Source organism: Heteronotia binoei, chromosome 1 (assembly GCF_032191835.1).
Source record: "Heteronotia binoei isolate CCM8104 ecotype False Entrance Well chromosome 1, APGP_CSIRO_Hbin_v1, whole genome shotgun sequence".
Lineage (NCBI taxonomy): Eukaryota > Metazoa > Chordata > Lepidosauria > Squamata > Gekkonidae > Heteronotia > Heteronotia binoei.
The window spans coordinates 238,861,599-238,885,658 of NC_083223.1; the positions used below are offsets into that span (position 1 = coordinate 238,861,599).

Sequence of the window (24,060 nt, forward strand, 5' to 3'; positions counted from 1 at the left end):
TTGATTAAAAGATCTCCTACATACAGCGCATACAGCTTTCTTCTTCCTTTAATGGGAGGTAAGGCTAAATGGAGTGCATACATTTATTTGGGAGTAAGCTCCACTGAACACAGTGAAACTCCTGCACAGGATCAGCATACATACAGGTTAAAGCAGGGAATGCATGCAGATTTGCAAAGCCAACCAACCAGTCTGCATTGTAAATAATTTTAAATGCCAGGATCAAATCTGCAGCTTTTCTGCGGCTTCTGCCTGCCACAGACTTGCTGATGTTACTCCAAGGAATTGTCTTGCAAACACCTCTTTTGCACTGAAGTATAATGGACCTTATCTGCAATATGGCAAGAGGAGATGATGCAGTTCAATGTATAAAAAATGCTACAATTAAGTTGTTGAAGTGTTACAGACGCAGGAAACTGAGATTTAAAAAAGAAAAAAAGCTTTTAATGAACTGGATTGAGAGAAGTTTCTCCTTTTTTCTTACCAAGGTTGGCAAGGCCTTGTCAGGAAAGTATGCATGGTATTTCTTAATGAGTGGTACATTTTTGCATATGAACCTGATTTCTGGATCTTCCCTTTCCCATCCTTTCATATGAAACATTTCTCTTGATAAGTGATCCAGCACTAGACAAGTCCATATTTACTTGGGACCATATCCTACCTCTTCATTCATGTAAGAATGTCAGTTTTCTCTTTTGGAAGGAGGCTCTACATCCATGTTACTAACCATTCATCCTTAATTCTTAAAGCCAATTAAAAATAACAATTTATAATTAAAAGAAATGTTGACAGATCAACATGATCTAAACTGTATCAGCAATTAGTCAGCTAAGCCAGTGGCTCAAAAAATGGCGTTGGTTGTGCTCTAACCAGCAGCTGGTGAGTTGGCAGCTCTTCACTTTTCCATCTTGAAAATTAATTGGTCCTTAATTGTCTAAAGCAGGAGGCCAATCAACATCCACCGACTACAGAAACAGAGGGGAAAGGGGGGAAAAACAAATCAGGAACAGGACAAATAATTTGCTCTGAATTTCTATGATGCAGTTCTATTCCTGTAGCTCAGCAGGTCTCACCCTACAAGTGGCATGGATGGGGAACCACGTGAGACCCACAGGTAAGCCAATAAGTGCTCCTTGAAGGGGGCATGTGTAGTAAACAAACTACAACAATAAATTACACCCAAGATTCATAGTCTGGACTTTCATTTCAGGGTGAAACTGAGTATGTGGGAAAACAACACACAAAATGCATTTGTGTGTCTGCTCCTTGAAGAAGCACCAACATTCATCCTGCAACTTTCCTTGTATGGATACAGACTGGGGAAAGGGGAACTGCAGAAAGTTACGGGTTTTGCAGGGATTAGGCATGTTTAATTGGTGGGTCAGAAGGTCTAAAAATAATCTGGTCCATTGTGGCCTTAATTCCAAACTTGGAGCAAATCCATTATCCTCACTGTGAAATAGTATGGGATGAAATACTCACTTCCACATCCAGCTCCAAGATGTCTGCAGTTGTCCCCAACAAGGTACCAATATTGGGCTTAGTTCTTCCAAAGTCTCCGTGCACAAACTCTTTGATGTAACTATATCTTCAGTTAGGGAAATTAGAAAGAGGCAAAACAAACAAAAAAACCCAGATAGGGCTACAAGGGTGGTGTGGAGGAGGAGGGGAGAGGTAATGTGACAAACAGGTGATTTTGGAAGGGCTGCATGGCTTGTTCAATCAGGTATTAACAACAAGAGTGTTGCCCACTATTGCACCCATGGGCATCACAGTGTCTACTACTGACACCATCTCTGGCACTCGCCAAGTCTGCTCAGAAAGTGGTCTGGTCTGGTGGGGGCTTTTTCCCAGCAAGATTTCTGAATGGACACTGGAGATATAATTTCCTGTGCAGATTTTAAAAAAATGTTGCTTTGACAGCAACTGCTACCACAGCAAAAGGACTTTCACCATGTGACTGCAGGTAAGCTGCAGCAGCCATTTTGTGGCTGGCTCTGCCTCTTGCAGCAACCATTTTGTGGCAGTCATTTTCTGGCTGTGCCAATAACATTCTACCAGAATTCCAATAGTACCTGCAGTCTCAAAAAGGTTAGGAATGTCCACTCTGTCCATAGTGTTGGGGCAGGGGCAATGAAAACTGAAAGTCTGTACCAAAGCAAGCAACACCCCCATCCCAAGAAAAATCAAATATTTATTCATTACTTTTCCAACTAATCTTTCCTCTAAAGGAAGATAGAGTGGCATATGCAACTGGATCACACAGACCCCCTCCATACATGCTGGATTGTCTTTATTTGTAGCTGCCACTGACTGAAACAGAGGCTAGATTTGGACAGCCCTCGGTGGTGGCCTCGGTGCAGAATCCACTCAAAGGCTGAAAAGATGGAGAGGGAGAGTTCCAGAAATGGGGCTACAGCATTACCAGTACTCCCAATATTTCAACTGGACAAAAGACGTATAATGCAGCTGTGGTTCATACTAACCGGATGTCCCAATCCCAGTATTCTGAATCAGTAAAAGCCTGCTTCATATGTTTGCTGGAAAGCAGAAGAGCACATAAACCAGTATGCTGTACTCAGGAGTGCTGGATTTGTGCTGGGCAGACCTGAGTTCAAACAGATCAGCAGGAGTATTTAGGCTGGGAAGCAGAGACTTGCCCAGTGTACTCACAGGATTAATGCAAGGATAAAATGAAGTAACCCAATTTGCATGGAGGAAGGATGGTATACAAGAGTATGAGATAAAACTCCCCCAGTCACAATAATCCCTTTTGGAATTTATCCTCAGGAAGGATACGTCCCTGCCTGTGTCTTTAGATGTAGCCGGAAATGATGCTCATCTATATACTCTGACTGCATGGTGTGGATGATGCGAACCCGGACAGCTAGAGGTCGCCGGTGAAGGACCCGAAGGGGAGTTTTTTGATCAAGCTTTAATTCCTGTTCAAGGATTTAAAGCAAAGCAACAATCAGCAAAGCATGTACACAATAGAAGATAAACACAAAGATGGTCCCAGACATTTTGGCACTTGAAGAAAATCAAAATCCTGCCCCATTTTGGTGTAAAAAATGACAACATGATACACTCAACAACTGGTTGCCTTTTAATGAAATGCCCCAAATCTGTTGATTGAAGTGGGCTGCCTCACACCCTGCCTAATACTGTGCACTGGACAGGGATTTTAAAGTAAATAAGCTCTTCAAGTTCTGTCAAGTGCAGCTGAGAATAGACAGCTGAATCAGAAAGATGTCAGTATGAAACAGCACAGTGTGTAGGAGAGGCAAAAGCCAGCCTGGCCACAGCCAGTTTATGAGCAATGGTACAATCAGGTAATTTTAAACTCTGGACTTAATTATCTTAGAAGCCCATCCTTCACCACTAATGGCAGGCATTCTGAGAACTACAGTTCATAGAATGTATTGAGAGAGAGGAAGTTTAAAAATAAATTAAAAAGGGAATTGAACTGAGTAGAGCTAGTTCATCACTAGCTACAGCCTGTTTGCGGCCTCCACTTCTAAGCAAGGATGACTGGGGTCCTGGACTTTTGAGATGAGGACTGCAATACCCTTGTCTGTTATAAGACCAGAAAACACAGGACAGACAGCACCCCAACCTTCATGCCATTCAGAACTGCTACATCTTCATTCCGTATCTCCTTTTCTGTCCATATTAAGGCACTGTAGCTTTTGGTCTTGTCTTCGTCCCCTTCCTTCATGTGCCCAATTGCCTCTCTACAAGGAAAGAAATCGAAGACACAACCACAGATCAGCCTGCACAGCATTTTCAGAGGGGAAAAGGACACCTCACTGTCTCTTATAAGAGACTAGGATTGCACTGATGGGAAGATGGTTGGAAACGTCTTTGTATGAGCTGGGTGGAGTTTGGGTTGAGCTTCTGTTCCTCCTCTGCTGCAGGCAGTTTACCTGGGCATGGCCAGATGCATGGACTGTACAGCCAAAGGACTCTTGCCCACAAGTTTATGTGGCTGTGGCCCCAAGTTGATTATCTAAATTAAATATTTGCTCTGTTTCTTTGTAAGCTGCTTTGACAAGTTTGAGCCTGTCTGACAAGCTGAGGGGCCAGTCTGTGATATATGAACCTGACCTAAACATAAGTGCTCTGGACGGCGAACTCTTGTTCTCCATTCTGCAGCAGAATGAAATAAAGAAGGGTGGTATATACCTTGAAATTTTGCACTAACAACATTTTGCCAAATATTTAACTGCCTAAGGCTGCAATCTGATGCTCATTTACCTGGAAATAAGCCTTACTGAATCAAGTGGGGTTTACTTCTGAGTAAACAGAGGATGACATTGCCAGTTCTGCAACTCACCTGAGAATCTGTTCTACTTATGCCAATCATAGGGAAAAGCAAAGAGTTCCTTGCAAGGAGCTGAAGATTTCTTGACTTACTGAGATCTTGTGCAGATTTTTACCTCTGATTTGAAATTTCACTAGGGGCTAGCAAAGCTGTTATTCTGACTGCCAGATTTTAGTTAAATTAGTTTAGATTTATAGTCTTCTTTTTCCTGCTTTGATATGTTAAATGTTGAACCCTTGCCTCGTAAATTTTCAACTAAAATAGAATAAACATTCATTGTTTCCTTCTGCCAATCATGGCTTTACATGATTGCAAATTACGTAACTGTAGCTCTGTTTTGTACTTCCTATCTGTTCTCAAAGGGCTGTCTTCCAAATAAGCTATTCAGGTAACCTAGACACAGAAAAAAATGACAGCATGGATTATCCTATTTTTAAAATCTTTATTTGAAAACCTGAACACTCACCTGGACACAATTTGTAAATGACGAACCTGGACTTTGTCTGATGAGTTATTGATTTTCTATACAAGTAAAAGAAGAAAAGGTTAACAATCCTGTGTGGGTAACGGAACTCATACTTTAGCAGGAAAAGCAGTTAAAACTTCCTTGAACAATGGTTGCTATCATGCAGTTGCCTTGTTCTATTAGAAGGGAACAGCTGGGGCTGGCTCAAGCTCACACATTTTATGGGACGCTATTTAGATATTTATATCCCCCTTTTCTCCCCAATGGGAGCCCAAAGCAGCTTACATCATTCTCCCTTTCTCCATTTTATCTTCAAACCACCACGCTGTGAGGTAACTTAGGTTGAGAGAAAGTGAAATGGCCCAAAGTCTGGCAGTGGGCTTCCACAGCAGAATAGGGATTTGAACCTGGATCTTCCAACACTCCAACCTCTATACTCCATCAAGTAGCAGGTGCTGGAAAAGAACTTTGCCTGACACCCCAGAGAGCCACTGCCATTCCATTTTGTCTGTTTCCCCCTTAAATCTCCATGTACGTGTAAGTCCTAAATGGCAAACCTGAATGCATAAATAATAATAATAACGTTTTATTTATACCCCGCCCTCCCCGCCGAGGCGGGCTCAGGGCAGCTAACAACATATCAATACAATAAATTATACAATAGGTATTAAAAACAGCATTTAACCTTAAAAACATTCCAGTTTAAAATTACACATTAAATATTTCTGATGCTATTCCATCAGTAGATATGATACGATGGCGGATCTCATTTAAGGTGAATCCATCAAGCGTTTAGTCAGGCAAAGGCCATCCGAAAGAGGATGGTCTTGCAGGCCCTGTGGAACTGTTCGAGGCTCCGCAGGGCCCGCACTTCTTCCGGGAGCTGGTTCCATAGGTGTGGGGCTGCAATAGAGAAGGCTCGTATATGGGTGTTCTGTAGTTCTGCCTCCTTTGGCCCAAGGATAGTCAGTTGGTTCTTTCCCGCTGACCTCAGTGCTCTCTGGGGTTCCTATGGGGAGAGACGGTCCCTCAGGTAGGCAGGTCCTCGACCATATAGGGCAGCCAGTGCAGTCAGCGCAGCCCTGGCTGTTAAATTAAATTTAAATGTCTAAATTGCATCTTACTATCATCAAACCAATGCAAGGGACTCAAGCCATTTCAGAGTACTCAAAATATCACTCACTATCTTCAGAGTGCACATTATCTGGCAGCCTAGCCACCTCTGGTCACAGCCACATGGTCCTGAGCCCCTCCCCCCATTTATTGACAGTCTAGTGACTGTCACTTTATAGCTGTTAAAGCCCAGGCAAGAGCAAGGTGTGTCCTTTCAAGGATACCACTCAGTGTCAAAGTAAGATGTTAATGGGAACATAAATGAAATCATCAATTAATTGAAGGGGTTGGGGCTCAGTGGCAGAGCAGATGCTGTGTGTGCAGAAGAGTCCCATTGTCAATCCTTCACATGTCCAGTTCAAAGCACTCAGGCAGCAGGAGCTGGAACTACCCTCTTCTGCCAGTCAGAGTAGAAAATACAAGGTCAGATGAACAAATGGTCTCTGATTTGGCAAAAGGTAGCCTAATACAAGTCCCCAGTGGAATTCCTGTAAGAACCACTTCATTTGGAAAGAAAATGCAAGAAAGAACTATCAAAACCAGAAAACATATTCCATTATGGAAAAAGAAACAAGCTTTGTTCACAATGCACTGCACTAACATGATTAGGTGGCTCAAATGCAAGGTTATCAATGACTTGCAAACTGTTTACCTGCTGAAGGGTTTTCATTTCCTCTGCAGTCAAATGCACTCTCCGAGGATTCAGCAGCTCAATTGCAAAGGGCCTTCCTGTCAACAATTGGGGAAATAAGGATGATTGTAAAGTAATCAGATGAACAAAAAAACATTCACAACTGTGCAAACACCTCAGAGACTCCAACAAGGAAATATTCAGAAGCCAACAAAAAATGAAGCAAGGTAGAGTTTGGGCTACTGAAGCATTACTGCAAATGCACACAATTGCTCTTCTCCAGGATGTCTCTGATAGGCTGGGCAGTGCACATCCTGCAATTGTGCAGTATTGGTTCCTGGATAAAGAATGTAGTATCCTGGTATATATCTTAATATAGTACATCTGTAGGCTTTAAAATAGGCCTGAAAGCGTGCGGCCAATTTCTGGTGAAACTTTGTGCTGGGTTTCCAGCAGTTGGAGGGCAAGAGGGTAAAGTGCCCTAAGGTAGCTTAAAGTCATCTTAGGCTATGAAGGGAGGGAAAGATGAGCTCACCATTGCCCAGCGTTCTCACATCCACATCTTCTCTTCCAGAGGATGAAAAATTGAAACCTTAAAAACAGAAAGGAGATGGCCACTGAATCCACAGCCTTACAGACACCAGGTAAGATTTCAACATGATCTCTGGTTCTATGTTATGCTTAAAGTTTCATGTGGCGCTGTTTCATGTGGGTTTCATGTGGCACTGTACTGGGACTACAGGTGTTCTTTAGCCACACTGTGAACTGCATGCACACAGTTTATTCACTGAGTGTGAAAGTTTGCTGCTGCTCTGAGCCTCATGCCAAGTCATTTCACTAGCTACTTTTACAGCAGCAAAAAAACCTGTGAGGGTCATCAGTGCTGAGGGTCATCATGTTGCACAGAGCAGGTTAAAGAGTGTGTGTGCTTGCATTTAAAGCAGGTTTTGTTGAGGTAGCCTAAGCTGCCTAGGGGTCCTTGACCAAAAGACTTGGGCAGACTTTTTATTCTGTATGCCAATATGGTCATTTTTTTTAAAGTGAAGAGAGCTGCTGAACTGTTGGCATGTAAACAGAGAAACACTCTGTGATCCAGAGGACAGTTGAAGTGGCATGCTAACTGTACATGAATGTGGGCCAGTGCATTAACCTTCTTGTTTAAACTGGCCATGTGGGCATATGCATATATCTTTGTGTGGATGCATGTGTACGCACACAAACAGTATGCAACTTTTTAAAAAGTTCATCACTTGCTATTAGTCAGGGATGGTCACTGATATTTCTTTCATTGTTTTTTCATTGGACCTGTGGAATGAGAGTCTATGGGCTGTGTATATCTGTGTGGCAGAACAGCTACTGTGTGGTTCCAGAGAGCCATACACATGGTGGCTGTGGAAATGAAACTTTGGAGGGAGGTGTTATGCCAGCACCCCTACAGTTATCTAGGGTCTCAGGCACAGAATGAAGTACTGCAGTCCGAACTCTCTGCTCAAAACCTGAGTTCGATCCCGGCAGAAGCTGGGTTCAGGTAGCCGGCTCAAGGTTGACTCAGCCTTCCATCCTTTCGAGGCTGGTAAAATGAGTACCCAGTTCGCTGAGGGGAAAGTGTAGATGACTGGGGAAGGCAATGGAAAACCACCCTGTAAAAAAGTCGGCCATAAAAACGCTGTGATGTGACATTACCCCATGGGTTGGTAATGACTGGTGCTTGCACAGGTAAAAGTAGTCCCCTGTGCACGCATCGAGTCATTACCAACCCATGGGGTGATGTCACACCATGACGTTTTCGTGACAGACTTTTTACAGGGTGGTTTGCCATTGCCTTCCCTTAGATAACAGATACCAAAGGCCAAGGGGAAGATGCAGCTTGACAAGACTCCGAGGAAATAATTGCCAAAATTCATAAAAATGAGATTTTTAGGTACCCTTTGCAAGGAAGCGCATCCGAAAAGCAAACAATCCTGACTTGCTAAGATCACTTCAGATACTGGGCACAAAAAATGGTCAGTGTTTGTGACAAAGGACAAATATTATAGAAGACTTAAAGGGATTCTTAAGACAATGTCTAACGCCTCAAAGAGTGCAAACTGGTCTCCTTTCTCAGTTGATTATAAAGGCAAAAACTCACATCTGTAGGCAAAAATTCAATCACTGTTTCTGAGTTCATCATGGTATCAGCATGATGTCAGATCACAGTTACCTTTGTCCCAAATGTTAGCCAAGGAAATAAGCTTCCTGAAACTAGCAAACAAGATTTAGTTTGACTCAAGAATGATAACAAGACACCCCACTAGTGGGAATGATAGATTCTAGCAAAAAAAATATTTAAAATAACAATCAGGTTTTTCCCCTACCTCCACCACTAAGGAGACTGGTAGCTTTGATCTAACTCCTCCCTTTTGAAATTTTCTTCCTCTTTCTCTCAGCATGGCCCATCCTCCTCCATACTGCTGACACAGCTCCTATACCTGCCACAGAACCTCCTTTTGTCTCTCCCAAATCTCATCTCCAGATCCCCTGGTAATCTAGCTCCTGTCAGCCCTCTTTTTGTCCAGCATAACTCTCCCTTTCAGATCTCCAAGCCTCCTCTTTGCACTCTCATTCTTTTTCCCTCTGCCATCCATCCTTCCTTCTCTCATGTTCTTCACAAACATGCACACATCCACACAAATCTCTCACAGACTACCCATGAGTTGTGCACCTTAATTATCAAAGATTTTAGTAACTCTTGAGTTAGGAACTTTGGAAGTAGATATTTCAGGTATTTATTTTATCTTGCCAGATATTTTAATTGCCAACTACCTTTCTGTCTTGCCTTTAACCTATTCATTTGTGGTTATAAAAAATAATTGGCCCATAGTTGGGGGTGCATGTATGAATAGCCACATACATGTACTTCTCCCTGGTTCCAGGATAATGGGGGACAGGGGGAACTGCTGCAGTAGCTACAGTGAAAGAAGGGAATTGGGTGAAATCACCCTCAACATCCCTCGTCAAATGACAGAGTAAGCTTTTTACTTGCAGAAGACGGGAGAAAGGGGATGTCACATAAGAACGTAAGAGAAGCCATGTTGGATCAGGCCAACGGCCCATCAAGTCCAACACTCTGTGTCACACAGTGGCAAAAAATGTTATATACACACATACACTGTGGCTAATAGCCACTGATGGACCTGTGCTCCATATTTTTATCTAAACCCCTCTTGAAGGTGGCTATACTTGTGGCCGCCACCACCTCCTGTGGCAGTGAATTCCACATGTTAATCACCCTTTGGGTGAAGAAGTACTTCCTTTTATCCGTCTTAACCTGTCTGCTCAGCAATTTCATCGAATGCCCACGAGTTCTTGTATTGTGAGAAAGGGAGAAAAGTACTTCTTTCTCTACTTTCTCCATTCCATGCATTATCTTGTAAACCTCTATCATGTCACCCCGCAGTCGACGTTTCTCCAAGCTAAAGAGTCCCAAGCGTTTCAACCTTTCTTCATAGGGAAAGTGCTCCAGCCCTTTAATCATTCTAGTTGCCCTTCTCTGCACCTTCTCTAAAGCTATAATATCCTTTTTGAGGTGCGGCGACCAGAACTGCACACAGTACTCCAAATGAGACCGCACCATCGATTTATACAGGGGCATTATGATACTGGCTGATTTGTTTTCAATTCCCTTCCTAATAATTCCCAGCATGGCATTGGCCTTTTTTATTGCAAACGCACACTGTCTTGACACTTTCAGTGAGTTATCTATCATGACCCCAAGATCTCTCTCTTGATCAGTCTCTGCCAGTTCACACCCCATCAACTTGTATTTGTAGCTGGGATTCTTAGCCCCAATGTGCATTACTTTGCACTTGGCCACATTGAACCGCATCTGCCACGTTGACGCCCACTCACCCAGCCTCAACAGATCCCTTTGGAGTTCCTCACAATCCTCTCTGGTTCTCACCACCCTGAACTCCTTCCTGTTCTGCATGGTCACCTGATACTCCTTCCTGTTCTGCATGGTGTTTTGCCCATGAGGCGGCTCTGATTCCCAAAATCACATGGAGTTGTGCTATTTTAGGCTCACAGTTTATTTATTTACAAGATTTTTACCCCAGCTTTTTGCCCCCGCAGACAGCTAACAAATTAAAACATATAAATGAAAATATTATCTTAAAAGCCACTAAAACCAACATACAAACGTATCATTAAAACAAGTTCACACATCCAACATATATTTAAACACTAAGTATTGGCAGCTGTGGTTAAGATGCATGTGTCTTCATGCACCCATGTGTTTTTAAGAAAAAGCATCAGTGCTCACTGTCTGCTTTGAAAATGGCCATGAGATGCTCTGAGATGAGCTCTTCCACAGAAGACTCCATTTTCCTCTTGCCATCAATAATCCAGGGTGTCTGAGGTAATGTTCTTGAGTATTTGTTATATCTTCCTGTAAAAAAAAAAGAAAAAAATATTTATTCTCAGGGTTTGCAAAAGAAACAAAAAGTACTTTCACTTGAAATAGGGGATGCATGTGCAAAGTGAGGTTAATGATTTATTTACTTACAACTTAATTACATTTCTATCCCACATTCCTTGTGCCATAGAATTCAAGGTCAGTCATCACAACTAGCATCTTTACCCCTCCCCCGGCTTTATCGAATACAGCGTTAACTACCCTAAACAATCTCAACAGACATTAATTCAGCATGGGGGTGAACAATCTCAACAGACATTAATTCAGCATTAATTCAGTTATTCAGCATATAAGGACACTATGAAAACAACCATGAACCAGACAGCTGTAGCAAATCAGTATACTGTGGATATAAGTTATGGACATAATAGCATGGATGGGGTCTACATGTTGTTGGACACTGGCCTATTGTCAGGGCTGGCTCAAATTTCTGGGCAGTCCCAAGCACATTCTTCCTTAGTGGGATCCAAAGAGGGGTGCTCAGGAAGTGCTTCAGCAGCTTTCCCTGGAAGGATCTCAGGCAGACAGCAGTGGGGGTGAGAGAAGGCACATTTCTCTTTTCTTCTTGGGGTGTATGTCTTTATTTAAACGGTATTGGTTATTTCTGTGTATACTTCATTTTGTAAGATGCTTTGAGTTCTCAGACTGGGAAAAATGGATAACAATATTTTAAAAAATACATAATTTTATGTTCATTTGTGCATTTTTTACTATCACGCCACTATCACATCCTGCTTTTTTTCTCCACTGGAAAACTCAAGGTGACCTGCACAGGATTTCAAGCCCATACTCGCACTAACCAGACACTGATCTCCTTAGCACCAGCAACGAGGCTGCATCTATGGTCATGAAACAAAATAAAAGTAACTTCAAAGATTACATGGCTTTCTTGCATTAGATGAGAAATCACATTCCTACTTAATCAGAGCTGATCTTTAGATCAGAGGAAGGACCAGGGGAGAGAAGGGTACACCACAAAGGAAGGGGGAATATGAGGAGTACTGCGATAGGCAGTGATAAAACACTGGATTGTTTAAAATCAAGATAAAAAGAATTTTTTTTTTACCAGCCACAAAGATTGCACCATTTGTACACTGAATGTCAACAGCTGTGCAAGGAGTCTTAGGTGAACTTGGAGGGTTTCGAAAGTTCCTTTATAGGAGGAAATATAGAGAATAATCCATTAATCCAGGACAGGCATTTTCGTGTGCAAAATGGTTAGATGCAGGCAACAGACAACTACAATGCCATTTTGTTACTCACTTGGACTTCCTGCCACAGTCCAGGCACACTGGACGGTTCCATTAAGCAGGAATAGCTAAACTACAGTATAATATACACCCATGCAAATCACTAGGAACAGTAACAAGAGTCTCTCTGCATCAGGAATAACTGACTTTTGAGCCATCAGGATGAATGCTGTCTACTAGTCTTGTACTGTAGCTTACTAGGTGTTCAACAACCCCTAGTTTTGCAACTCCAGGAAGGTGGCAAGAGAGAGGCTGATCAAGTTCCTGGATGTCTGTGTTGGATCACTAACTTCTTCAGCATATCACCTCTAATAGTAAAATGGCAATTTTACTGTGCATCTAGCCTAGACGTGAGCAGATCAGCCAGCAGAGAGATATGCTTGACCAATGCAAGCCTCCCCTTCCTTTTCTTTGGTTTATTCTTTCTCATTGCTTATTGTTAACTGCTTTGAGTCCCCATTGAAAAGAAAAGCAGAATATAAATATGCTGCATAAATGTGCTAAATAAACAACTGCCAAAAGGTAAAAATCCTGTTAAGACATCTGAAATTCAGGGTGATGAATGCACATGTGAACACACCCCACCACAGTCAAAACTGTAACATTTTACACAACACAAAGAGCTACATAGACAAAAGTTGCCTCTGTGAAGATATTTCATTCTCTTTAAGAGAGAAGAGATTGGATTTATACCCCACATTTCATTCAGATTTGCAGAGCAGCTTACAATCTCCTTTCCCTTCCCCTCCCCACAACAGACACCTTGTGAGGTAGGTGGGGCTGAGAGAGCTCTTTCGAAGACTGCTCTTGAGAGAGCAGTTCTTTCAAGAACTGTGGCTGGCCCAAGGTCACTCCAGCAGCTGCATGTGGAAGAATGGGGAATCAAACCCGGTTCTCCGAGATTAGAGTCTGCACTCTTAACCACTGCACCAAACTGGCTCTCAACTATTTCAACTATTTAACTACCAGAAGCCTTATACAATACTTTCCTCTTTAACATTTTACTTCTTGTCTTGATCGTAAATGGATATTTCCCAATTCCAAAGTTAACAAAGACTTACTTAAGAAAATCGTCATCATCTATCAACTCCAAAGCCTTAAAAACAGCCATTCTGGTGAAGATGGACTGCAGAGAAAAATAATATAGTATGTATCCGCAGGCATGTTACATTTAGTTCTTTTAAAAATCCAATTCAATTTAGGAGGCAGCATAGGTATTTCTCCCCAGCTGCTGGATGTCAGCTCTGTAATATTCTGTTCTAGTTTGCATTGACTTGGGTATTTTATTAACAAAGAGTGATTAATAGGCTTTAAAAAATAAAAAAATGTCCAGCATCCAGTTTCAGCACATAGTTCACAAGGCCAGCCAAACTCACATGGGTCTTTCCTGATTACATGCTACATTACTTAAAATATCCATTTAATTTGGGGTTTCACGGTTTATGCTTTGCTATCAAGATGGATAATGAAGAAAAAGTAGGGGGGGGGAACTTCCACAGAAATACTTTACCTGCTTTTTTTTTGCTGGTTTGAAGCAACTTGGACATGCTTTGGCACTAAAAGCAAGAACACAAATTAATCACAAAGGTCCTGCTTGTTTGAAAAGTCATTGACATGAGCTGTCAAGCAAATGCAGCAAGGAAAATGTTCTGGAAGCAAATGCCAGATGAAACCGAGCTGCAAGGGCCAGTCAACTAAAAAGTCCCCCTCCCCGATTTATTGACCGTTATTTATAAACACAATTGCAGTTGGCTGAACCTGTCTCAGAAAAGGCATTCTCACTTCTCGAAAGTGGGAGGGAATGCCTCTTCCAAGATGGCTCCTGCCAGAACAGGTATGTGTTACATCTAAGAAGGAACAGCTTTTGCTGCAATCGCAAGCAAATTTATTCAGATTTCATCAATGTATTGATTAAAACAAGCACAATTTATTGGCCAATGTTGTTTCCATCAGGTGAAAGTCTTATCCCCAGCATTTCATTAAACGGGGGGAGGGGGGGGACCTGTGGCTTAGCAAATGTTTCTTGGGGATGCTAAAGTGTCCAGGTTGAGTTCCTGATATATTGAGTTAAAAACATCTCCAGTGGAAGGTGCTGAAAAAGATCTTTCTCTGACCAAGTTCTTGGAGAGCCACTGACCAACTGGAGATGACAGTACTCATCTAGATAGGCCAAAGGTATGATGGCCAAAAGGTACTTCATATGTTCACAAAGAGGAGCAATTGAAAATACTGATCTCCTTCATCAACTTCCCTGTTTGCAGCCAGTCAGCTCCTTCAGCTCCCTCAAATCTTACTCGCAAAGTGACAATCAGTTGGGGTTTTTCCCCTAAACTCACCCTGATGCCCATGCAGTTATACAATAAGTTACACAAACTCTTACCATCCCCCATGCTTTAACTCCCATACTGTATCAGATACAGATATTTCGTAAGAATCAACATGGTGCAGTGAGAGAGCTGGACTAACATCTGGGAGACCTGGGTTCAAATCCTGATTCAATGACGAGGCTTACTGTATAACTTTGCTCACTTTCCACCTAGCCTATTACAACAAGGTCGTTGTGAGGTTAGAAGGAGGGGAAAACATTATTCACTACTTTAGGCTCATTGGAGAAAGAGCTGGATAAAAATGTGATGGCTTTTAAAACAGATACTTGTGCTCCCCACCACTTAAAGAGTAAACTGCCCTAGTCCACTGAAGCTTGTTCCCGTGAATGTCATCAGAGTCCAGCTCCCTCCTCCCATTCTCCAGTGGCCTCTGATTACCATGGAGAAAAGGACTCATTCCTTTCTAGGGGCAAGAACAGAGAAGAGTTCTGGGGGTGCCTCAGGTCAACTATGCTAAATCTGATCCTGCCTTCTGAGGCAGGGAACATTCCTGAGGCAGGAATGAAAACACAGCACAAACAGCACAGAAGGAGCATTCAGGTGTCTATCCTCTACACAGGAATATTTAACAGCAATTGCCTCTGCCTAGAATATTATCACATCCTAACTTACAGGAAATGGCAGTCCTCATCTGTTTCGGGATGGGCAAAGACCACACTCACTTCAAACAGGCTCTAGGTTTCAATCAAGAGATAGAAAGTTATTTTCACATCAACTCTGGTAAATTATCTCCTGTCTCCCTTGATACGCTTCTATTCGTCTATCCACCAAGGACCAGAATTAATTTTCAAGCTTTTGTTGATGTACACTGCTTTAGAATACAGGTGTGTGGTTGGTAAAGTTACATATTTGAATTCTTCCCAATGAAAAAAATCCCACACATAAAGAACTAGCTCTGATTCTATATCTCTGGTTCTGTTCCATGTATATACTGGCCCCTACATGCTGGAATGTTTGAAGAATAAAGGAGATGATTGCCTTTGGGCATTTTGCTGAGTACTGGTGGATGCTGCTGTGCCAATGGCTGCTACTGCAACAGCTAATGGAGACTTACCATGGTAGGATGTTGCCACATAAGAACATAAGAGAAGCCATGTTGGATCAGGCCAATGGCCCATCCAGTCCAACACTCTGTGTCACACAGTGGCCAAAAAAACCAAGTGCCATCAAGAGGTCCACCAGTGGGGCTAGAAGCCCTTCCACTGTGCCCCCCAAGCACAAATACTTTATTCCAAATACTGATACCTACACGCAGCACCTAGTTATGAGTACTAGTTATAAGCCAGACAATTTTGCGTAGCCTTTTAAAAAATGACTCAGCTGAGGCTCTCGTACTTTGGTCGTTTCATGACAAGGTAAGACACACTTGCAAAGATGAAATGCTAGGAAAAGTTGAAGGCAGTAGGAAAAGAAGACCCCACATGAGATGGGTTGATTCAACAACAGAAGCCATGGCTTTCAGTTTGCAAAACCTGCACAAAGATGTCAATGACAGGACAATTTGGAGGTCATTGATTCATTAATAGAACAGGTTTTAAGATGAGGCAGTGGTCCAGCTCAGTATAAGGCAGCTTCGTATGTTGAGGTACTATAAACACTGCATGAGCCTGCAGTCTGAAATGGGACAGAACACAAAAAGCAATGGTGTAGCAGGAAGAAATTCTTTATTCCAAAGACTCATACCCTTAAGCATTTTGCATCAGCTTCTTCAGGGGGTTCCATACATTTATCAAAAACAAAAAAAGAAAGAAGGTTAACTTCCATCTTATTGCTACTTCTCTTTATTATTTTTACATATATACTGAACCCCCTGAAGAAACTGGCATGAAACGTGTAGGGGTATTAATATTTGGAATAAAGAATTTCTTTCCACCACACCGTTTCTCCCGCCCCCTTCATCTCTTGCTCCAATTGGTGTGGTCCTTCATTCTTTTCTCGTTGAAATGGGACAGCCCAGATACAGACCAGTGTGCTCAGTGGCAGAAATCCCTGCAACAGCACTTGTTTTCTATACCTTTCCATTAGCAGGAACCCCCAGCTCCTCCAAGAACAGAGGGTGGATAATCCATTTGTATGCCTCCTTCAACTGAACAAGGACATCTTTCTCCACGAAAAGTTCCTGCTTCCTAAGAGAAAGGAGGGAAAGTGAATCAGTCATTGAAATTAAGCATCCTTATGAAGTCAATTTGATATATTAAAACAGAAGTGAGATGACGTCTAAAGGCCACTCACCCAAGTATATATTTCCTGTCCTATCAGCCAGCCGAAGGTCTGGTGCCATCCAAATGACTAGTAACAACTAAGATGGAGGATGCAACACCCATTCCACAAATGGAGCAAAGAGGACAATCCTGAATGGAAGCAAGGCTGGCGTTGTCCAGCATGGAAGTAAAAGCTTCATATATTATACTGCAGAATGAGCTTCCACTGCGTTTTGTTGGAACGGCTGCCACACTGAGAGCTGTCACTGTTTTTCAAGTAAGCAGCTGAAGTGGGTCAACCTCTGTTTCTCCATTAATGCTGCCATGCTCCTGCAATGTGTTTCACAGTAAGTATGAAAAACCTCGTTCTTTCTTTCTTTTTAAAAAACTTCTTCCCTCCCCCATCTGTCCTGCCAGTTCCTTAGCAACCCCCTAGGAGTGAGCAGCCTCCCCCGTTTAATCAACCCTCAGAAGCAGTGGAGGGGAAGGGTGGTTAACCAATTCATTTTTTTTTAAACATGTCTGGGGAGTCCTTGAGTATGTAGACACCTCTGTCTTGTTGGTGAATGGTTCAGTTTTGCTGCTTTTATGATTGGCACAGGGGCCACCCACTTTACTACAGTGATGTTACCATTTGGGCAGCAATGGCAGAACAATAAGGCCGGTCTCATAGAGTGATTCCTCCCATCCGTGTAATGGTTCTACCTTCCTACTGCCGATTTTCAACTAGATAACAGAAGTTCAGGCCTGTGCATCACTGAAATAATTTTTATTCCTATCCTTGCAGCATCCTGGCCAAATTCCTATTGCAGCCTGCCACCTGGTGGTAAGCAAGAGAGAGACACCAAATGTAACAAGGCATCCTGCTAAAGTGAAGTCAGAGACTGGCATTCGTTTCTAGAAGAAAAATCCACAAAAGGAAATGGCTGGAGGCAGAAGGCAGCATATTGCTCCGAGTCCTTACTACCCCAAAGAGTACAGATTACCAAGCTTCATTCATTTGAAAGCCAGCACTGAGACAGGCTGGAAAAGCTCCTCTCCAGAAATTACTCACCCTATTTCCTCTTTTACCAGCAACCATGCGGCATGCTTCAGGTAGTCAGACCCAGAAAGAAGAGAAGAGAAAAAAAGAGAGAAAGTGGTGAATGAAATACAGGTTTCAAGACCTCCTATGCTTCAGCTGGCTAAGGAAACTGAACAGAAATCAGCCACTTCAAATAAATCAAGTTCATGCAGGGTCACTAGAACATCCGATCTGACCCTAACACTGAGCTTTATACCAGCCTGGCCACCACACAGCAGAGATACCACTCGCCCTCCTGTGCCTCCTCGCACTCACCTAGCCCTGGTTCAGCCACAACTTCTCTCATGACTCTAGATGCAACATAAAATCTGCTCCAGCAAAATGTATTTCCTAAAGCAAAAGCTGCTTTGAGAACAGCACCCTTCACCCTCACTGAGGCCACAACTTATTTATTGGACTTCTATACCACCCTCCCTGTAGAAATGGGCTCAGGGAAGTATACAGTTATTTAAAGGAACATTTTAAAATTCAGATCTACTAAAATACTAAAAACCAAACGATATCGCAGGATCCTATATGGCGCCAGAGGGCACAAATTTCTGACTCCCATTAATGGAAAGGAAAGTGAAAGACATAACTGATAAAGCTGTTGCTGTTGAAAAACATTGCTGTCCTCAACCATATGCCTGGTGGAACATCTCTGCCTTGCAGGACCTGCAGAACTGTAACAAGTCCTGAAGGGCCTGGATGTTATTTGGCAGAAAGTTCCACCAGGTCAGAGCCAGGGCTGAAAAAGCCCTGGCTCTGGTTGAGGACAGCCAGATGCTCTTTAAGCCAGGGACCTCCAGCAGATTTTGTTCTCCTGAGCACAATGCTCTCCAAGGGACATACCAGAAGAGGCGGTCCTGCAGGTACATTGGTCCCTGACTGTTTAGGGCCTTACAGACTAAAAGCAGAACATTGAACCTGACTCAGTACTCAATCTGGAGCCAGTGCAACTGATGAAGCACAGGTTGAATGTGTGCTGTTAATGGTGTCCCCATAAGGACCTGAGCTGCTGCAATTCTGGACCAGGTGGAACTTCTGGGTCAGTCTCAAGTTCAGCCCTGCATAGAGCAAGTTACAGTAGTCAAGCCTAGAGGTGACCACTGCATGGATTACTGAGGCTAGGTCAGGGCAACACAGGAAGGGCAGCAGTTGCCTGATCTGGCATAGTTGGAAGAATGCCAGTGGCAACATTTCTGATCTGGGCCTCCACTGATAAGAAGGCATCTTAACTGTTTGCACCAGTGTTAGTGGTGCATGGTCAATAGCCGGGAGTTGGTGCCCAGGTCCAGAATTTCCCCCACTTAGGCACAAACAGTACCAACAGCAAACACTCACCTCTCGGACGGAAAGCTGTGGAGGGAAAGACACGGAGAACACAAAACTGGAAAACTGATATTCAGAAGAATTGATCTTCTTGCAGACCTGGAAAACAGGGATCAATAGGAAGCACAGCCATACTCTGTACATGACAATTTCCTGCTTAGAGGGCCAACAAAGTACATGGGACAGTGATGGGGAACAGTCAAGATTAAACTCACAGCTAGAATGGTTGTGTCACAGCCAGGTGGTTGCTATGGACAGCCATACCAAAAACACTCAAACTTACAGTCTGTGTTCTTCAGCCCAAAATCATGGAGTCCAGTGATTTGCAGAGCAACACAGTGCACAGATGGTGCTACTCTACTGACCAAGCAAAAGAAGGCCAGACATCTAGCATTTATACCAGACATGGTTAAGACTGAGGTTCTACTCAGCCTGCCAATCACCCTTGGATCATGATTGTGAACCCCATTTCCTTCTGTGCTAGAGGAGGATTTTGAGGCATGAGTGCCCAACAGGCTAGATTCTCTGTAACAGAAAGCTCCATAAGACTTAAAATGCAACACCATACAGAGATAGTCCAGTTGAAGTCCACTGATATTGATGCCTTAAACTGAAGTAATTAACAGGGCAATTATGGTTAGGTTCAATGAAAGGGGTTCAAATAGAAATGCACTATAAGAGACAGAAGAGCCTCACTGCCATACACACATACTGCACTGCTAACCTATCAGTTAAAAAACTGACAGATTAAACTTCTGACCGGCTGACACTTACTGCTTTGACAAAATCCATCTCACAGAGCTTCTGCAGAATTCCCAAGCACACGGTGCAAACAGGAGGCCTTAAATTCTCATCAGTTGCATTTCCATCCTTCTCTGCATCAGCCAGCTGATGGCTTCCATTTGGGGTCTGTGCTTCAGCTTCTTCTTTGGGGCTGTCAAGTTTGATTCTTTTACATGGTGGCTGCACCATTTCACAAGATGATTCACTCTCATTGTTATTGTTCTGCAGGAATGTGTGTAGTTCACAAAGCAACTCCTGATCAATCAAGAAAGCAGAGTAAGGCTTTGTTGGAAGGGAGCTAAACATGGTTTCAGTGTGCAGTGAGATCCACATCCCCCACACATCACTAATGATCTAATGCAGTCCTGGATTCAGAGCAACAGACCCTATAAACCCATGGCTGCCTTTCTATATGGGGTGACCATAACCCTGAGTTTAAGTTGAAGGGTAACAAATGTCTATCTATTAAGAAAATAGAGGATGGGGAACGTCTCTAATGTTCTGTGTAAACATGCAAAAGATCTATGCTGGAAATGTATCCGTGTCATTAGAAGCAAAGGCAGGAAGAATGCTTCTAGGTCAGGAAAAGGAGCAGAATGGGGCCTGGGCTTCCTGGTGTGTGCAAAGAAAAAAAAGGATAAAGTTGGGAAGGTGGGGAGAAAAATAAGAGAATGAGCTAGAGCAAACAAGAGAGGTGGAGAAAACAAGATCTTCTGCTAGTTCAGGACATCCTCAGTCAAAACACCCAATTGCAATAGTTTCAGCCAAAGCAAAAAAAGAATGTTAGGATTTAGGAAGACTGAGATCTGCCCATAACTATAGGAACTCATCAAGGAAGTTTCAGACTTAATCTTAACTCAAGAATTATATTAGTGTACCATGAGAACCAACTGGGGCTGATGCATATCCAGATTTTCATTTCCTCCAATTTGTGGTGACATGCTGGGCTTCCTAATGTTGCAGTTGGCTGTTTCCTCATGCCATGCACTGGCCAGGAACACTTCTCTTCACTCTATGACCTCCTTCTTTGCTACTGCCCTGTTCAGAACCCTTGACTCTTCCCTCTGTGTTAAGAACATATGTGCCCTATCTTCCCATCCACCCACCTCCTTCCATTTCCCAACTTCCTGCTGAATATTCCCCTTGCTTAGAAAACAAGGTCACTGTGGTCTGAAAATTGGTTATAGCCACCACCTCACCCATTATGTACTTCAATTTAACCAAACCTTCTCAGGACGTCTGTATGGAGCCTGTTGTTCCACACGGCAGAATCTGAAAATGCATCTTGGGCATGCTCCAAAATTCAGCAGCATCTGAGCAATTGGTTTGTCTTTGTCTGACAGTTCAATCATGCTGGAGAAGCCTATACTTTAAAAGAAAAATATTCTTAGCCTTTTTTTAATTGTAGCTTGGGGAGGGAGAAAAACAACAAATTATATGACTTCAAACAAACATAACTATAACAGAATAACTCAGCAAAGTTATTTAAAAGAGAGAGGTGCTATGGATTGTACTACTGTGTTTAGGACATATTATCAGTTTGCTGCACATATTCTCCTGCTGTCATGTTATTGTTTTCTGGTGATGCAATAGATTTTGTAATCCTAGTACTAGTATACTGCTCATTCGATGTTTCCTCATGTTTACTGTATCAAACTACTCAGTGCTTATTAGACTCTTTGCATGGACTGCTATCAACTTACACTGCACACTCCACTTTGAGTCTCAGTGACTTGCATCTGTCCTCATCTGCAAGATGAGGATAATAACAATGGATAAAGACGAGGATAATAACACAGGAACTTTCTCACCATCATCATTATTAGAGAGGCTAAAATATAGAGCACCTCAAAAAAATACTTTGTTCACTCTAAGCTGCCTACAGATCTCTGGAAGACCCCGAAACAAAACGCTCTCACCTGTTTTGTTATTTTGCCAATGCTCCTCTAACATAACTCTCCCTTAAGTCTTAAGAGAATTTTCGCAACAATTAAGGAGCAAGTCCCATTCAGGTAAACGAGACTCAGTTCTGAGAAAAAGTGCTACGGACTGCACAGTAATTTTCTCCGTCCTTCCCTATCTTTTCAAAGCTAAAACCACAGTGACCCATGCAACCTCCCATCAGAAAGCAGTAACTGTCACACATGTGTCCTACCGTTCACACGCCAGTACCGGAAAAATGGACTATGGGGGGACTGCTTGTGCGATGCACCAGAAAGCCACAACACTCACTTCCTCTTCCGCTCATGCCAGCGCAGGGAGCGAAAGGAAACAGCCTACCAGAAATAATAGTTCCGATCCGGTTCTCCCACTAATCCCGAAGGGCTACAATCAGTTCATTTAACATTTACTTCCGGATGCCGATTGCAGTTCTAACAACAAATTCCTACGCAATCCCACCGTGTTCACATAAGGCTGTCTGAGTCAGACTGTTGATTTATTCGAAGTCACTGCTTTCTGCTCTGACTTGCAGTGGCTCCTTGGAAACTCGGGCAGGGGGGGTCTTCATCTCCATCTCATCTATGGTCTTCGTACTTTCAGGCGTAGTGCATAGGATCGCAGCCTCAGACTTCTCCACGTGCAAGATAAGGGTGGTGGTCCTAGCAGGTCTCATTTTGGGCAAGAGCTTATAGGAGCGGAGCTCCAGAACCTCTAAATTTTATGGTGCTCTTTCTCTCCTTCCCCCACCCCCGCCAATAATTGCTTCTGGACTCCATTGTTCAAACCCCTTGTGAGAATTTTGCTGTACTTTAAGATTTGACAAACTTTCTAATATTTCCCCCCACAGAAAATGGGAAAATAACAAAACATACAAAGCAGACAGATGGAAATCTTCATCAGGCACTGTGGCCACATAGGAAAAAGTAATTTAAAAAGTATGTTAGGAGTAAAGTTTTATTACGGCAATTATAATTCAAGAAACATTTTAAAGTAGATGCTGAGCTGATATAATTTAGTGCACCTTCCAGTGATGTCAGGGCTGTGTGGCATATGCAAATGAGTTGTGCTAATGAGCTCCAGCATCTCTTTTTCTACAAAATGACCCTGGGTCTTAGATAGGTATCAGTATGAAAACTCAACTCAAAAAAGAACTAGAAGCTCCCATTAGTGCTCTGAAACCATTATGGTCTCCAATCACACCCCTAAAAGAAAGAATTGCTCACCAAAGGAACCTGCTCCCTCTCTGAATCGGCTGCTGATATAGAATGGGTAGATTCTACTATTGCCTTTCTGCTGCGACGGGCACTCAAGGTGGATCCCTAAAGAAAAATAGTTCTTATAACTTCCCAGTTGTATAATGTACTTGTTAGTATGTCAATGATATCCAGTTTTAAACACCCACTCTGGCATGAAACTTGCTTAGAATGAAGTCCAGTGGCACTTTCAATACCATTTTAGCAGACTAGCTCTGTGCAATATCCTGGCTTTGTTGCTCTGTAAAGATGTGGAAGAACAGACCTTTGTGGTAGGTGGGGCTGAGAGAGCTCTGAGAGAACTGCTCTTGAGAAACAGCTCCAAGAGAGTTATGACTGACCCAAGAGCACTCTGCTGGTGCATGTAGAGAAGTGCAGAATCAACATGGTTCTCCCCGGTTAGAGTCTATGCACTTAACCACTACACTACATATTGGGTAACTGTTGTTGTAATTCAAAAAATGCTTTGTCAGTTGTCCACGCAAGAGTCTTTGTTTGAGGGGTCTGAGCAAATATGACTAATAAACTGTTGGCCATACAGTGCCAACCTCCAGGTGAGGACTGGAGATCTCCTGGAATTAAAACTGATTGCCAGATGACAGAGATCAGTCTCCCTGGAGAAAATGGATCTTTTGGAGGGTGGGCATTATGGCATCATACCCTGCAGAGATCTCTCCCCGAATCCCTCCATCCCCAGGATTCTTCCTCAAATCTCTAAGGATTTCCCATCCTGGAACTGGCAAGCCTAGTAAACAGTATGTTCCAAATAATGGCTGGAAACATTTAGAGCTAGGGTTACCAGCTCTGGGTTGGGAAGTACCAGGAGATATTGAGGATGGAGCCTAGGAAGGGTGGGGAGGGAC

General features: G+C 42.9%; 1 protein-coding gene across 2 annotated transcripts; it reads right to left on the bottom strand.

The window, feature by feature from the left end:
* Nucleotides 1–425: 425 nt before the first annotated feature.
* On the bottom strand, nt 426–22,263 carry PUS10 (pseudouridine synthase 10). 2 transcript variants are annotated; one of them, XM_060249651.1, is made up of 18 exons: nt 22,159–22,263; nt 21,230–21,366; nt 19,995–20,258; nt 19,233–19,319; nt 17,880–17,914; nt 16,639–16,750; nt 15,237–15,298; nt 13,748–13,793; nt 13,299–13,363; nt 12,054–12,139; nt 10,835–10,960; nt 7,070–7,126; nt 6,556–6,632; nt 4,791–4,846; nt 3,617–3,734; nt 2,800–2,942; nt 1,483–1,582; nt 426–965 (listed from the first exon to the last, which is right to left on the bottom strand). In XM_060249651.1, exons 2-18 carry the CDS (start codon nt 21,353–21,355, stop codon nt 927–929), a joined length of 1,599 nt encoding a protein of 532 aa, XP_060105634.1. In that variant the 5' UTR covers nt 21,356–21,366; nt 22,159–22,263; the 3' UTR covers nt 426–926. The 2 variants fall into 2 exon arrangements, with proteins under 2 accessions (XP_060105634.1, XP_060105640.1); XM_060249657.1 differs by having other exon boundaries at nt 22,236–22,240.
* Between the last annotated feature and the right edge of the window lie 1,797 nt (nt 22,264–24,060).